The 16,020-nt window shown below is 43.4% G+C and overlaps 1 protein-coding gene across 2 annotated transcripts in view; it reads right to left on the bottom strand.

Annotated features, from left to right (window-relative positions):
* usp40 (ubiquitin specific peptidase 40) overlaps positions 1 to 16,020 on the bottom strand; it is a 151,460-nt gene that overhangs the window by 130,164 nt on the left and 5,276 nt on the right. For both annotated transcript variants that reach the window (XM_033024378.1, XM_033024377.1), the window contains exons 2-3: positions 10,262 to 10,628; positions 6,662 to 6,729 (exon numbers count right to left, since the gene is read on the bottom strand). In XM_033024378.1, the coding sequence (XP_032880269.1) occupies positions 6,662 to 6,729; positions 10,262 to 10,466 (273 nt within the window). In that variant the 5' untranslated portion in view covers positions 10,467 to 10,628. The remainder of the gene's footprint in view (positions 1 to 6,661; positions 6,730 to 10,261; positions 10,629 to 16,020) is intronic.

Below are 16,020 nucleotides of genomic sequence, written 5' to 3'. Positions count from 1 at the left end.
GACCCTTCTTCAGACTGATGTCGGGGAGGGGGAGGGGGGGGGAGGAGGCGGGAAAAAGGAAGAGGCGGAGATGTAGGCTGTGGGAGAGCTGGGAATGGGAGGGGAAGGAAGGAGAAAGCAAGGACTACCTGAAATTGGAGAAGCCAATGTTCACACCGCTGGGGTGTAAACTACCCAAGCAAAATATGAGCTGTTGTTCCTCCAATTTGCATGGAGGAGGCCCAGGACAGAAAGGTCGGATTCGGAATGGGAGGGGGAGATGAAGTGCTGAGCCACTGGGAGATCAGGTTGGTTATTGCGTACTGAGTGGAGGTGTTGTGCAAAGCGATTGCTAAGCCTACGTTTGGTCTCACCGAGGTTGATCATACGCTGAATAATCCAACCACATTTTTGTTTGGAAGTGGAAAGAAATAATAGAAATTGCATTCATTGCAACGTGTAAAAAGCGTTGAGATACTGTATATACTGTATTATAATTTTGCTGCATGTCATTGTAGTATATATCATGTCTTGATTGGTGAATATGTTTAGTTTGTGACTTTATTTGAAGCAGAAATAATATGTGAAAGCTTCATTGAGCATAATTCCGACTGGTAACTACGCACTTTGTCCAAGCACATTATCGCACGCGTCATGCAAGCAGTCTTAAATGACCACCCAAACTGTCATTTGGCAACCTAAAAAGCTGCCTCGGATGCCTGGTTGGAAACAGAGAAAAAAAGTTAAGCGAGAGCCCTGATCAGTTCTATGTAGAAGCACATCAGGTGGTCCCACCCTCCCAACCTTTTCCCAAACGGCTGCAAGTGCTTCTCCTTTGAAATATATATCCAGTTGTTCTTTTGAACGTTACAAAATAATCCATTGCCACTACTACTGCAGGGCACTCCAGACCCAAAATACTAGCAAAGTAATAGTTTCTCCTCATGTCATTCTTGTTTTTTTGTTTTGCTAATCGCATTTTCTTGATACCCATTAGATTTTTACCCACTATAATCTTTCTACGTTTGCCGTTTATACCTTTCATAATTTTATACTAGACTAAGTGGGACCCGTTGGGTGCCATGCTCACATGGGAGGGCTGGTCCCCCAACGCAATATCCACCTCTCCGCCAATTACAATATTGGTGGCCAGTGGGGGGGGGGGGGGGGGCTTTCGGGAGCGCTAGTATGGGTGTTGTGGGCTGAAGGGACTGGTTTCCAGAGGGCTAGTATGGATTCTTCGGCTGGCTGCTCAGTCACTCAAGCCTGGTGTGCTGGCAGCTCACTCACTCTAGGCTGGTGGGCTGGCAGTTGACTCACGGCTGTTCCTTGAAATTCCATTTCAAGCAGGGTGCAAGGCCACCAAATTCAAGTGCAGTTTCATACCATTTCAAGCAGGGTGCAAGGCCACCAAATTCAAGTGCAGTTTCATACCATTTCAAGCAGGGTGCAAGGCCACCAAATTCAAATGCAGTTTCATACCATTTCAAGCAGGGTGCAAGGCCACCAAATTCAAATGTAGTTTCATATCATTTCAAGCAGGGAGCAAGGCCACCAAATTCAAATGCAGTTTCATACCATTTCAAGCAGGGTGCAAGGCCACCAAAGACAGAGTCGTGACCTCTCTCTCCCCCATCTTGCAGAGACTGTGCCACGCCCACACTTCTGGGTTTTATAGTCCCTCCCACATCCCATCGGAAGTGGCGTGCCCTTCATGGCGTGATTGACAGGAGAGTGAATCTCAACATTTTAAAAACACTAATAACTCTTTATTTTTCATCGATGGGAAAAATCCTCAGCACCTGATGAGCGGAGGGGGACTCTGAGTAAGATCGCCAAAAAACACAACCGTACGTGGTAGCGTTTTTTTTTAATCAATATACAGCGCAAACAGGAAGTGGTCAAGATTAGACTTTTAATTATATAAATTTTCAAACTACATTTTCAAACCAACCACATTTTCATTTTCAAACTTCATTTTTAAACCACACTCGCAGAACTGGGTCTCTGCGCATCCCTCTGCAATTGGATCCTCGACTTCCTCATTCACAGACCACAGTCTGTTCGTATTGGTGGAAATGTGTCAGCCTCGATAACAATCAGCACGGGCGCACCTCAAGGCTGCGTGCTCAGCCCCCTGCTGTACTCACTCTATACTCATGACTGCGTAGCCAGTCACAGTGCGAACTCCATCATCAAGTTCGCTGACGACACCACTGTTGTGGGGCGTATCACTGATGGGGATGAGTCAGAGTATAGAAGAGAGATCGAGCAACTGTCCATATGGTGCCAGCGCAATAACCTGGCCCTCAACACCAGCAAAACCAAGGAACTGATTGTGGACTTTGGAAGGAGTAGGAGGGGGACCCACAGCCCTATTTATATCAACGGGTCGATGGTTGAAAGAGTCAAGAGCTTCAAATTCCTGGGCGTGCACATCTCTGAAGATCTTTCCTGGTCCGAGAACACTAATGCAATTATCAAGAAAGCTGATCAGCGCCTCTACTTCCTGAGAAGATTACGGAGAATCGGTTTGTCAGGGAAGACTCTCTCTAACTTCTGCAGGTGCACAGTAGAGAGCATGCTGACCGGTTGCATCGTGGCTTGGTTTGGCAATTTGAGCGCCTTGGAGAGGAAAAGACTACAAAAAGTAGTAAACACTGCCCAGTCCATCATCGGCTCTGACCTTCCTTCCATCGAGGGGATTTATCGCAGTCGCTGCCTCAAAAAGGCTGGCAGTATCATCAAAGACCCACACCATCCTGGCCACACACTCATCTCCCTGCTACCTTCAGGTAGAAGGTACAGGAGCCTGAAGACTGCAACGACCAGGTTCAGGAATAGCTACTTCCCCACAGCCATCAGGCTATTAAACCTGGCTCGGACAAATAACCCATTTTCTGTTATTTGCACTTTATCAGTTTATTTATTCATGTGTGTATATATTTATATTATGGTATATGGACACACTTATCTGTTTTGTAGTAAATGCCTACTATGTTCTGTGTGCTGAAGCAAAGCAAGAATTTCATTGTCCTATACAGGGACACATGACAATAAACTCACTTGAACATTTTCATTTTCAAACTTCATTTTCAAACCATTTTCTTTTCCAAACCATATTTCATTTTCAAACCATATTTCATATTCAAACCATATTTCATTTTCAAACTATATTTCATTTTCAAACCAACCAGTTTCAAACCAACCACAGTTTCAAACCAACCACAGTTTCAAACCAACCACAGTTTCAAACCAACCACAGTTTCAAACCAACCACAGTTTCAAACCAACCAGTTTCAAACCAACCACAATTTCATTTTCAAACCAACCACATTTTCATTTTCAAACCAACCACATTTTCAAACTTCATTTTCAAACCACATTTTCATTTTCAAACCACATTAAGGGCACTCACAGGTCAGTAAAACCACACTCAGTTTAGTAGACACGTGTTCGGTGTTATTCACAGCTAAGACTGAGAGTTGTGTCCTCTCCCTCCCCCATCTTGCAGAGACTGAGGCACGTCCGCACTTCCGGGTTTCCAAGGGCATGGCCTTCATGGCGTGATTGACAGGAGAGAGAATCTCAACATTTTTTAAACATTAATAAGTCTTTTATTTTTCATCGATGGGAAAAATCCTCTGGCCCTGACAGCTGGAGGGGGACTGAGTAAGATGGCCAAAAATTACATCCGTAAGTGGTGGTGTTTTTTCTAAAATCAATATACAGTGCAAACAAGAAGTAGTCAAGTTTAGACTTTTAATTATATGGATATTTTTACCACATCCCCACATAACCCACCTCTTTTCCACCCAGAATATTCCAGCTTCTCCAGATTCTTCATATAAATGAAGTCCCTCATCCTCTGAAGTATTTTGTCACCCTTACTGAAGCTTTGACATCTTTCCTAAACTATGATGCCTGGAACAGGATACAATGCTCTAGCTGTTCCTGAACCAGTGTTTTAACGCTGAACCATGGGCGGCTAGGTAGCGCAGCCATAGAGTTGCTGCGATACAGTGCCAGAGACCCGGGTTTGATCCTGACTACGGGTGCTTGTCTGTACATAGTTTGTACGTTCTCCCCGTGGCCTGCGTGGGTTTTCTCCAGGTTCTTTGATTTCCTCCCACCCTCCAAAGACGTGCAGGTTTTGTAGGTTAATTGGCTTGCTATAAATTTACATTGTCCCTAGATGGTGTAGGATAGTGTTAATGTGCAGGGATTGCTGGTCGGTGCGGAATAGATGGGCTGAATGGCCTGTTTCCGCACTGTATCTCTTAAACTAAATAAAGGTTCGTCGTAATATTTTTACTTTTGAACTCAATGCCCCTACTTATAAATCCCAGGATTCCATATGATTGTAACCACTTTACCAACCTGCCCTACCGCTTTCAACAAACTTCCAACAACAGATTTTTGTGTTCTTGTACACATTGTTAAATTAGTCCTTTAGTTTATATTACCTCTTCCCATTCATTATAACATGTAAACCTTCATGTTTCTCAGCTTTGTTTATTGTACCATCTCTCTTAGGGGGTTGTTAGAGGTTACCTAAAATTGGAGAATTCAATGTTCATACCGTTAGATTACCGTTACCGTTCATACCGTTATGAACCAATGATCATACCCAAGCAGAATATGAGCTGCTATTCCTAGGTATGTTACAATACTTACCTTCAGCGGCGCTGCAATTCTGCCACTGGCCATGTGCGCGATTTTGGCGCCTTTGAGGGGGGGGGGCGGGGTTAAAACGCGTTTTTTTCTTATCTTGTCCTGGATTATATTTGGTTGGAGTGCAAGCTTTTGCTGAAGAATCGTTCCGACGGCCGTTCTGTGTATTTTTTTTTTTTTTTTTTTAAATCGTCCGACTAGTACAGCGCTGGAGTAATTTTAAAATCAGCTTCTAAAGCCGTCAACGCCAACAACAAGGACTGATTTCAGGTAGGGGACAGGTAAACGAAAGCCGTTTATTTTATGTATAAAATTGGTCCTTAAGATGCCTTTAATTCACTTTTAAAGTTGCGAAACGGTGATTTAGTCCCCATACGAACCGGCAGTATTTTTCATGCCGATATGGGGGTCTAAATCACCGCAAACCGCAACGTTCCAAAGATCGCGTTCCAGAAAAATCCACTCGCAAGATGATTTAAATGGCCATTAATTTACAGGTATTAAACATTAAATTCCTTCCATTTGGCCTATAAATCCATGACAATGAGATTTAAAATAAAAAAATTATGTTATATTGTGAATTCTTGTGTGAATGTTATTTGGACACTTAGGCTATTTAAAAATGTTAATCTATTCTTAAGAAATTGATAGATGTTTAGATCTAGTAATTGAATTTAGTAATTAGCTACAATTAGGTAACTAACTAATTACATGCTTTAATTTCAAGTCATCTAAGTAAGATTGTTTCATATTTGTTTCAGAATGCTTCAATCTATAATAATTGAACATTTCTTTCAGTTCTCTTAATTTTTAAGAAAGTTATGGCCATTTGACTGTCCTCGATCACAGCTTTTGTGTTGTCAATGGAAAAGCAATAGGGAACAAGATGCTAATTTCTGAGTATGAAAATGGCCATAACTTTTTAATACTGAAGATATGAAGTGAATTAGGTGTCAAATTAAACTTCTTTTTATGCTTTATCTGATGGGATAAATTACAGACTTGATTTATAAAATCTCAAAATTTTGTAACATTGCTACTATTCCTCAAGTTTGCGAGTGCCCTCACTTTGGCAATGGAGGAGGTCCAGGATAGAAATGTCAATGTTGGAATGGGACAGGGAGTTAAGATGTTTAGCCATGGGAGATCCAGTGGGCCATGGAGGACCCAGTGCAAGTGTTCAGCGCAGCAGTCACCGAGATTACGCCTGGTCACGCCGATGTACAAGAGGCCACATCAGAAACACCGAATGCAGTAGATAAAGTTAGAGGAGATGCATGTGAACCTCAGTCTCACCTGCTGCGGTCCATGATTAGAGGTGAGAGATGAGGTATATTGATAGGTGTTATATCTCCTGTGGTTGCAAGGGAAAGTATCTGGACAAGGGATGGTTTCGGTGGGAAGGGATAAGCAAAGCAAGGAGTTGCAGAGGGAGCGGTCTTTGCAGAAAGCAGAAAAGGGTGGAGATGGAAAGGTGTGACTAGTGGTTTGATCACGTTGGAGGTGCTGGAAATGTTGGAGCATAATACCTTGGCTGGTGGTGTGAAAGGCGAGGACCAGGGGAATTCCATCCTTGTTCCGTCAGGGGGAGGGGGAGCAAGAGCATAACTATGGGACACAGAGGAGACGCTGATGAGGGATCACTATGTCAAAAGGAGGGAAACAATGTTTACTAAAGGGGGACATCTCAGATGTCCTAGAATAGAAAGTCTCATCTTTGGGGCGGCACAGTGGCGCAGCAGTCAAGCTGCTGCCTTACAGCGCCAGAGGTAATAACGCAATGTACATCACATCACATGCTTAAGCACAACCATTCAAATTTACTCCAAAACATAACAAGAAAAATAAAAAAATTCTAAAGCATCAAATGCCATACATATAGCCTTTAAAGAGGACCACTTTCGAGGATTAAAAATTAGCACTTTGTGCAGAGTTGATGTTCTTCAAAATCTGTTTACAAATACAGGTTGAGATAAGACATTAACATCAGAAACAAAAACATTCTGACCTTAGATTCTGGCTTATCTTTGTCTGATAAATCTCCCAGTTCCTCGGGTCCTAGGGCGAATAGTGATTCTAAGTCAAAGAAAGAAATATTGCATCAATTTCAGGAGCAAGTACATTTATATAAACTCAATGACATTGAGAAGTGTCCCATGGCATCTCACAACAGCTTACACAAAGGGTGTAAAAACTAGCATTAGGAAGGGCTATCCAAAGCTTGACAAAAGGTGAGTGCTTTAAGGGCCTGTCCCACTTGGGCGACCTAATTGGCGAGTTTGGAAGAGTTTGATAAAATGACGTGTTGAAGACCTCCTTCGACTATGTAGAAGACCTCCTTTGACTATGTTGAAGACCAGCTTCGACTATCTACGACTTGCTACGACTAACTTCGGGAAATTTGGACACCGAATAGTGGAGAGTGAAGACGACCTCCTTCAACCTCCCTTCGACTATGATGAAGACTATCTACAACTACCTTTGAATACCCTCGATTACCTACAACTAACATGCCGACCTACTACGACATACTACGACCTACTACGACTAAACCTACGAGTTATAAAAAGTATCGATTTTTTCCATGGCAACCTTTTTGTACTCGCGAACATTTTTTAACATATTGAAAAAAACGCCTCGACCTAGCTAAGGCCTTGAGTACGCTGAGACCACTCTCGAGCATGAAGGAGAGTTACGAAGACCTCCAACGACCTTGTGGCGACCATGCTGCGAGTATGAGTCGAGGGCAAACTCGCCAGAACTCGCGGATTAGGTCGCCCAAGTGGGACAGGCCCTTTAAGGATGGTTCAATAAGAGAACTGGAAGAAATTTAGAAAGGCAATTTCAGGGACATGAATGTGCATATCAATTAATTTAAGGAATGGTGATGCACAAGATGCCACGGTTAGGGAATTTCAGAACTCTCCATGATTTCAGAGGCTGGAAGAGTTTGCAGAAATTAAGGATTAAGGACATGAACAGATATAAACAAAAGAGTAACAATTTCAATTATGGAAGACCTATAAGGTATGGATATAAATAATTTATTTCTTAGATCTAAAATCCCCAGGGAGGATAAGATTATTCTCCTAGGAGACTTAACACCAGGGTCGGCCGGGACCAACACCTCTGGAAGGGTACCATAAGAAAGAAACATCAACTCCAATGGAGCACTTCTTCTCAGCAAATGTGCTCAGCACGACCTCATCATCACTAACAACCTCTTTCACCAGAAAAACAAACTAAAGGCATCTTGGAGACACCCATGCTCCAAACAGTGGCATCCCATGGACTATGTCATTAAACGAGCCTGGGACTGCCGTGACGTGAAATCACAAGGGCCATGATCGATGCAGATGACTGCTGGACAGATCATCGCCTCATCGGCTCCATGATGTCCGTCAAACTCAAGAGGAAGAGGAGGATTCAAACAAAGCAGATCCGGCCAAGGCTGAACCTTGAAAGCCTGGAGGAAACTGCCACCTAGCAGCGATTTCAGGGTTCTCTTGGGGAAAGCCTCCAACAGGAATTTCCTGAAGATATTGAAGGGCACTGGAGCCGGCTCAAATCCACCATCCTTGATACCTGTAAAAACAACCTTGGGTGCAAGTCCAAAAAACACCAGGACTGGTTTGACGAGGACAGCATAGAGATAGAACAGCTCATCTCCAAGAAAAGGAAAGCCTTTCGTGCCTGGCAAAATGATGTAACCTGCAAGGCTAAAAGAGCGGCTCACTCCAGAGCCAAGGCGGACATCCAGAGCCGGGTGACGGAGCTTAAGAACTCTTGGTGGACAGATAAGGCTCTGGAAATCCAGAGACTGGCAGACACTGGTGACACCAGAGGCTTCTTCAGCGCTATTAAGGCCGTCTATGGTCCAAGCTACCGCGGCTTAACCCCCCCTGCACTCAAAAGACAGACAAGAACTGCTGAAGGACAATGAGTCCATTAACGCCCGATGGAAAGAGCACTTCCAGGAACTCAACCGTGACAGCACAACTGAACCGGACATTACCCACCGCATCCCCAGAGTCCCATCAGAGAAGACACGGAAGAACCTCCCACTATGACAGAGGTTCAAGATGCCATAAAGAGCCTTAAGAACAACAAGGCCACCGGTCCAGATGGGATCCCAGCTGAGATCTTAAAGGAAGGTGGACCGGAGCTTCTGTACCACATCCACACCCTACTCCTCCAAGGTCTGGGAAAAATAACTTCCCTCAGAATGCAGGGATGCTCTGATGGTGCAACCTACGACCACATGGGCGACAACCGAAGTCAACCTACGTCCACCCGCAACAAGCTACGTCAAGCAACGACCCTGTCGGCGACAATTCAGTCGCCGGTACCTGTTGCTGGTTGACGTAGGTAGTCGCCAATGGAATTCACCAAAGTCAGCACCCGGCGACAACCAACGTCACCTGGCAACAACCTGCGTCATCCTGGCGACAATCTACGACAGCACCTACGACAGGAGAAGACAAGCTACGTCAAGCCCACAGTCGCCTAAAGGTTTTGAACATTTCAAAATCCAGCGGCGACCAGAAAAACGTTACGACTCTTTAGGCGACTTAAGGAGACTACTCACAACCATACAGATGGCACCCCCCAACCAAGTGAAAACTGCCTAGTCGCCTGTAGTCGCTGAAACAATCGCCTAAGTGGGACAAAGGCATTAATCATTTGTCAAGAACAAGCCAAAAGTTAGGTAAATTTAGGGCATTTCCAGTTTAGAATGATGCCAAGAGATCAAGAAACAATAGTAGCAAATAAGATGGCTTATTTGTACTTGACAGGAATAGGGCTCATTGGAGCCTCACAGCACATGCTCGGACTAAATCTTTTTTTTAATATTATATAAATAGACAGACCTCATAAAGCTTTTTGAGAGAAATGAACTTCATAATAGAGTGGCAACTGGAGATCAGTGAGCCAGTTCTAGAAGATAGAACTAAACCAGCTGATTACACAATTGGCAATTGTACGTCAATGAAAACTGAGCACACACCCACAGGGAGCACCCGAGGCCTATTGGCGCCATGATGCAGCGGCAGCACCAGCGACCCAAAGAACCTGCATAACCCACAGAAGACAACCAAACTATAAACCTACACGTCTCTGCAACATGGGAGGAAACCCGCTCTGCCACAGGGAATACCTGAGGTAAGGATCGCACTCGGGTCACTGGCGCTGTAAGGTGGCAAGTCCATTGCAGCGCCAGTGTGCCATTCCAAGCTATTGTGTATTTTGTGTCCTTTACTGTTTATTTTGTAGTGTGTTTATTGGCTGTTTTCCAATAATACTGTACATATTAACCCCCCTTATTCGCTTATAGCAGACAATCTGCAATAAAGGACACCGTCTATCTTTCGTGTGGTCCATTATAGAAAGAGTGTACATTTGCAATTTGCAGTATGGAAGCAGACATTATAGCAGAACTACCTGCATTGCAAATATTCTTTTATTTTAATAAAACATTGTTCATTTTTCTCGCAAACCACAAAGGCAACAATAAATGATGACACAGGAAGAAAATTGTTTCGACTTCACATACTAAATAAATATAACCCTTTCTTTTTGAATTGCATTCCACCATTAAATAATTTACCTCGGAATTCCGGCGTATAAAGCAGTGTTTGAAGCAATGAGTTGAGGTAGCAGGTGCCTCCCTGGTTTTTGATTCCACTGAGGTTACAGGCTGCTCTACGCGCTGATGGCTCGGTATTTTTTTTCCTTGATTTTCTCCCATTCCCCACTTTGTTATTGCACATGAAGCTAGAGTCTTCCTCTTCCTCAAACATGTCCCCAAACATTCTGCAAGATTTGAGGCACTCAACCTCTCATATGGATGCTTTGGGTAAAAAATAAAAACTGGATTTCCAGCTTAATAATTTAATGTTATCTCATTCGCAGCAGCATTAGAATTTCGGTTTTATTGGCAACTGTAGGTTTGAATTTCAGGCAGTCTCTCTCACCTGGAAAAATAAAGAAAAATAATTACTTCTTAAAAATGAAACAAAAATTATTTTAACACCAGTTAGTCTGTAGAGTTATCCAATTGGATTGACTCACTCAGACTTTCTCATAACCCTGTAATTCCGGTCCTATTCTCACCCCCGTTAGTCTGGTTCAGTAAAACACCGAGTCAAACACTGGATCAACTAACTTTATTTTCCGAACACAAACACACTATAGGGAGGTTGCACGAAAGGTCACTGGGTCATAGGGCTCGACGCACGGAGCCGCTAAATCCAACTGGAAGACATCCGTCAGTTCCGGTATATGTTATTAATGCTAGAAACGCGTACTTTCCTACCTGTTAAAAACCACCAAAATGTTGAATTTTTGCGCTAAAAAAATTTGTGGGAGTCGGGGTAAGTGTGAGAGACATGTACCCAACTTCAGAATTCCAAACGTGAAGCGAAATGAAGGTATAGAGAAGCGAGAACTGAAGGGACTACAGCAGCTAAAGTGCTTGGTAAACATTGAAAATATTGCGAATTATCGCGTTTGCTCACTGCATTTCATCAAGTAAGGCATTATTTGTGTTTTTTCTTGATTCCTTTGGTATCTAAAAATTCTCAGAAGTGATAAATCTGGCTGTAAATTTTTCTTCAGATGCGTTTTCATTTTTGTATGTAAAAACCCACGAGAACCATGGGCGATTAAAAAAAATTACAGCCAGATTTATCACTTCTGAAACTTTTTAGATGCCAAAGGAATCAAGAAAAAACACAAATAATGCCTTACTGTTGATGAAATGCAGTGAGCAAACGGCCAATGTTCGCCAAGCACTCTGGCTGTTGTTGTCCTTTCAGCTCTCGTTTTTATCTACCGTAATTTCTCCTCACTTTTGGAATTCTGAAGTAGGCTAAATGTCTCACACGCTTATCCCGATTTCCATAATTATTTACAGCGCAAAAATTGACAATTTCAGCGGGTTTCAACGGGCCCGCTACGCTGGAAACAATGATAAGTGCCTACATGCAGTACATTGCGCGTAATCTATTTGGTGTGGCGTAGCAACAGTACGGGTCATGGGTCGTGACCCGACTGCCGTGAAACCTCCCTATACGATACCTAACCAACACAGCGGGTCCGATCCTTGTCTCTACTCGTCCAAGCCCTTCAACCTCGTGCGAATAGACACCTCCAGATGGTCAGCACAGTCCCAGTGCTGCCCCAGAAGATCGACACGCTCTCACGTGCTCTCCCCTCTTTTATACTATATTGGACCCTTGGCGCGAAATACAATGGGGGGGGGGGGGGGGGGGGGGAGCAACCCTGACAAGCCAATAATAAATAAAGATCATACAATACATACACAGTTCCCTAACCAAATCACAGAATATCCCATAACATTGTTTCTACAGAAAGTTAATGGAAGACAGTTCCCTTAAGTAAAGAAACATTTTACCATCCTTAAGACAATTCCGATTACAACGACTGGTTATATAACTAAATGTTCCTCATGTTGCTTCTGTATCTTTTGCCAAATAATAATTACCTTAAATTTGTGTCTGATTGTTTACAGACCTCCTGCTACTGAAATAAGATGGTTACTTTAGACTAAAGTAGTACATCTCAAAATAGTTATGTTCTTGGCACACTGAGTTAACCAATATATTTTCTTTTGTCAGAAAAATAACAAATTTCCAGTTAATATTTCAGATTTTGAGATAATGGTTTTTCATATTTCATCTGTTCTATATTTCTGAAATGCTTGCATCCAACAATTCTTTGGGGCATCATGCTCTTACAAGAGGTTTGCTGGCCTCTAAGATGACTTAATTCAGAATGAAATATTACATCAGCCTTCCAGCTGATGATGTTACTGAAAAATTTGCACCAATGGGAAGGTTGGCAGCAGTACAGAATTTAAAAAAATCCAAAACCCAAAATCCTGAAAAAACTGAGCAGATCAGGCAGCATTTGTGAAACCAGCAAATAAATTATGAAGGTGCACACCTCAAACCTTCACTATTGTACAGCGAAGTTCATTGGGGATACCTATGAATTTAATTCATTTTCCATGCTCCAAAATACAGAGCACGTCCCAAGATATACCGAATGAGTATTTCACTTCTAAATTATGAGTTGGTCATCACGAAATAAAGCTGAAGTTGTCAGAACTCGGTGAACAAGTCGTTCTGGCCAATAATAATTACAATGAGTCTTTTCGGATTATAAGCTTGTACACCGATCTCCAACATTCGTGACATAATGTAAGAACAATAGAAGCTGACAGAAATACACAAATGACACCAGGAACAGCACCAACTGCTGTTCCTGGTATACTGCTGTTTATGCTTTTCTTGACTAAAGTCCAAAACACTTCCTGTGTTGCTATTTATAGATATAATGGACACCATTATAACAACAAAACCAGGTTGCAAACCAGATAAAGAGAGAATCAGGGGAGATTTTGCAGAAAATCCCTTCTACAAAACTACCCATTTCCACTAATACATTTGCTGAAGTTTTCATTCCTACTCTTGCAACATCCTAAATCAATAATACTTTCCTTCTGCCTTCTTACTGTCCACACTACACAAAATTTAAACAACGAACGGCAGATGATGGTTTGTACCAAAGATAGACACAGTCCTGGAGATACTCAGCATGCCAGGTAGCATCTCCGGTGGGGAGAGAAGGAAGTGGAAAAATGGGTGTGAATCAAGATGGGGCATATGGAAGAGAGAAGGCAGTTGGTTGGGGGGGGGGGGGGGGGGTGGAGGTTTGAAGGTTAGTTACCTATAACTGAAGAAATTATTATTTGTACCAAAGATAGACACAAAAAGCTGGAGTAACTCAGCGGGTCAGACGGCATCTCTGGAGAAAAGGAATAGGTGATGCTTCGGGTCTACCCAAGCGGAACGTGAGGTTATGAGGTACTGTTCCTCCAGCTTGCAAGTGGCCTCACTCTGGCATTGAAAAAGGCCCAAGACAGAAAGGTCAGTATAGAAATGGAAAGGGCAGTTAAAATGTTAACTGGGAGATCCCACAGAAGTAGGCAGACCTACCTTGAATTATAAGGAGAGGCTGGAATGGGCTGGGACATTTATACGTAGAGTGAAAGAAGCTGAAGGATGAGCCAAGACATGAGTGACTTAAATAAGGTGAATAGTCACAAAGGTAGGCCCAGGATGCCCAGGCTCGAACTAGAGGGCATAGGCTTAACGTGAGAGGGGAAAATTTTAAAAAGGACATGAGCGGCAATTTCTTCACATAGAGTGGCACATATGTTCACCACAGATGTGGAGCAAGCTGCCAGAGGAAGCTGCAGAGTCAAATATAATGTTAAAGTTTTCAAAAATAAATTGAGATGGGTACGTGGATATGAACAGTTTAGAGGGATTTGACTCTCTCCTCCGCGGTCCCACCAAGGAAGACTTTCTGAACTCAACGAACACACCTGGGATTGTGTGACTCTATTAATCCAATGCATAATTAACCTACCAAGTCACTATTTTTTTAGATGCAGGGCTCGAAATTAGTGGTTGCCCGGGTGCCAATGGCAACTTACAGTCCCGCAGGGCAACCTAAAAGCCATGCCATTTTGCCCGGCTTAGCAAGCACCCTGGACACCTAGTGTTTAATTCTGAGCGGGTCCCCTCTCCATCTCTCTCTCTCTCTCTGTCACTCTCCGTCTCCGCCCGCCATCCGTGTCCGGCTCTCGGCTCTCGGTTCGGCTCGGCACGGCCGGCCGCCTTATACATGCGCACTGCCACGGTCTGCACATCCTCCCCCTGCACATGCGCACGGCCAGCACATCATCGGCCGTGGTTGTGCGCATGTGCAGCCCTGCACATGCGCACTGCCACGGCAACTGGTCGGCGTCGGCCACTTTCTCCCTCCCTTTGCATTGTGGGAGATCTGGCCGGTCGCTGCCTCATCGCGACCGCAGAAAACCAACGCAGAATCACTCCCTGGAGCTGGAGTCACTCCCTGGAGTAACTCTTGCTTCTTGGTTTCCTGGTCCTTCAAAAATATTCAAAATGGAATTTAAACTGGTGGACCCACCACCACCAAACTCCAAACTCTGAAAAATAACAGCCTATTGCATATTATCTGTTTATATATATATATATGGTCTATGGTATATAGACACACTGAACTTTTATCACCTGTTCTGTATTATGTTTATATATTCTGTTGTGCTGCAGCAAGCAAGAATTTCATTGCCCTATCTGGGACATATGACATTAAAACTCTCTTGACTCTTGACTTGGACTTAAGCAAAAAATGTTTCTTGGGAAAAAAGAGCAACCTTAAATTTAGTTGTGTCTGGTTAGGTACCTATGGTAGGGTGAAGACTATTCCATGCTTTAATTGTGCGGGGGAACTCCATGGAGCAGCCAGCATCGCTGGATAGAAGAAATTGGGTGACGTTTCGGGTAGAAAACCTTCTTTAGATTTCCTCTGGTTATAGTGTTTTTAGTTTAATTAGTCAAGATGCAGCGTGGAAACAGGCCCATCGGCTCACCAAGTCCATGCCGACCAGCGATCACCCGTACACTAGTTCTATCCCACACATCAGCGACGCAAGTCAAGAGTCAAGAGTGTTTTATTCTCTCACGTCCCAGTTAGAACAATGAAATCCTTATTTGCAGCAACACAACAGAAAATGTAAACATAGTACTCTGTAAACAAAGTTATAAACGAGAAAACAAAACTCCATTCAGACAGCACCCATATTCAGGATCAATTCCGGGTCTCTGGCACTTTTAGGCAGCAACTTTATGGCCAATGTACTGCCCCGTAGTCTTGAACTGAATTAAAACATACAGTAGCTGTAAAGGGGAATATAGCGTCACTTAGAGATTTAAGACTGAAAATGGATAGTTTCTTTTTTTTTTAGTAGCCAAAGTTATCAACATATAATTTTTTGTGTGTTGGAAAATAAAATATAGTGGCACAGCTGGTAGACTTTCTGCCTCACGCGCCAGAGATCTGTATTCGATCCTGTTCTCTGGCACTGTCTGTGTTGAATTTGCACATTCTCCCTGCAAGCATGTGGGTTTCCTCCCATATCCCAAAGATGGATTGGCTTTGTAGGTTAACTTGTCTCTGTAAAATTGCCCCCAATGTGCAGGGAGTGGGTGAGGAAAGTGGGATAACAGAACTTGTGTGAATGGGTAGACAAAAATGCAGGAGAAACTCAGCAGGTGAGGCAGCATCTATGGAGCGAAGGAAAGAGGCGACGTTGTGAGGGTGCGAGGGGGGGCGGGTGGGAAGAAGAAAGGAAGAGGCGGAGGCAGTGGGCTGAGGGAGACCTGGGAAGCGGAGGAGAAAGCAGGGACTACCTGAAATTGGAGGTCAATGTTCATACTGCTGGGGTGTAAACTGCCCAAGCAAAATATGAGG

Source organism: Amblyraja radiata, chromosome 7 (genome assembly GCF_010909765.2).
Source record: "Amblyraja radiata isolate CabotCenter1 chromosome 7, sAmbRad1.1.pri, whole genome shotgun sequence".
NCBI lineage: Eukaryota > Metazoa > Chordata > Chondrichthyes > Rajiformes > Rajidae > Amblyraja > Amblyraja radiata.
Note: the sequence above shows the minus strand (reverse complement) of the source record. Positions and strands in the feature narration are given on the sequence as shown.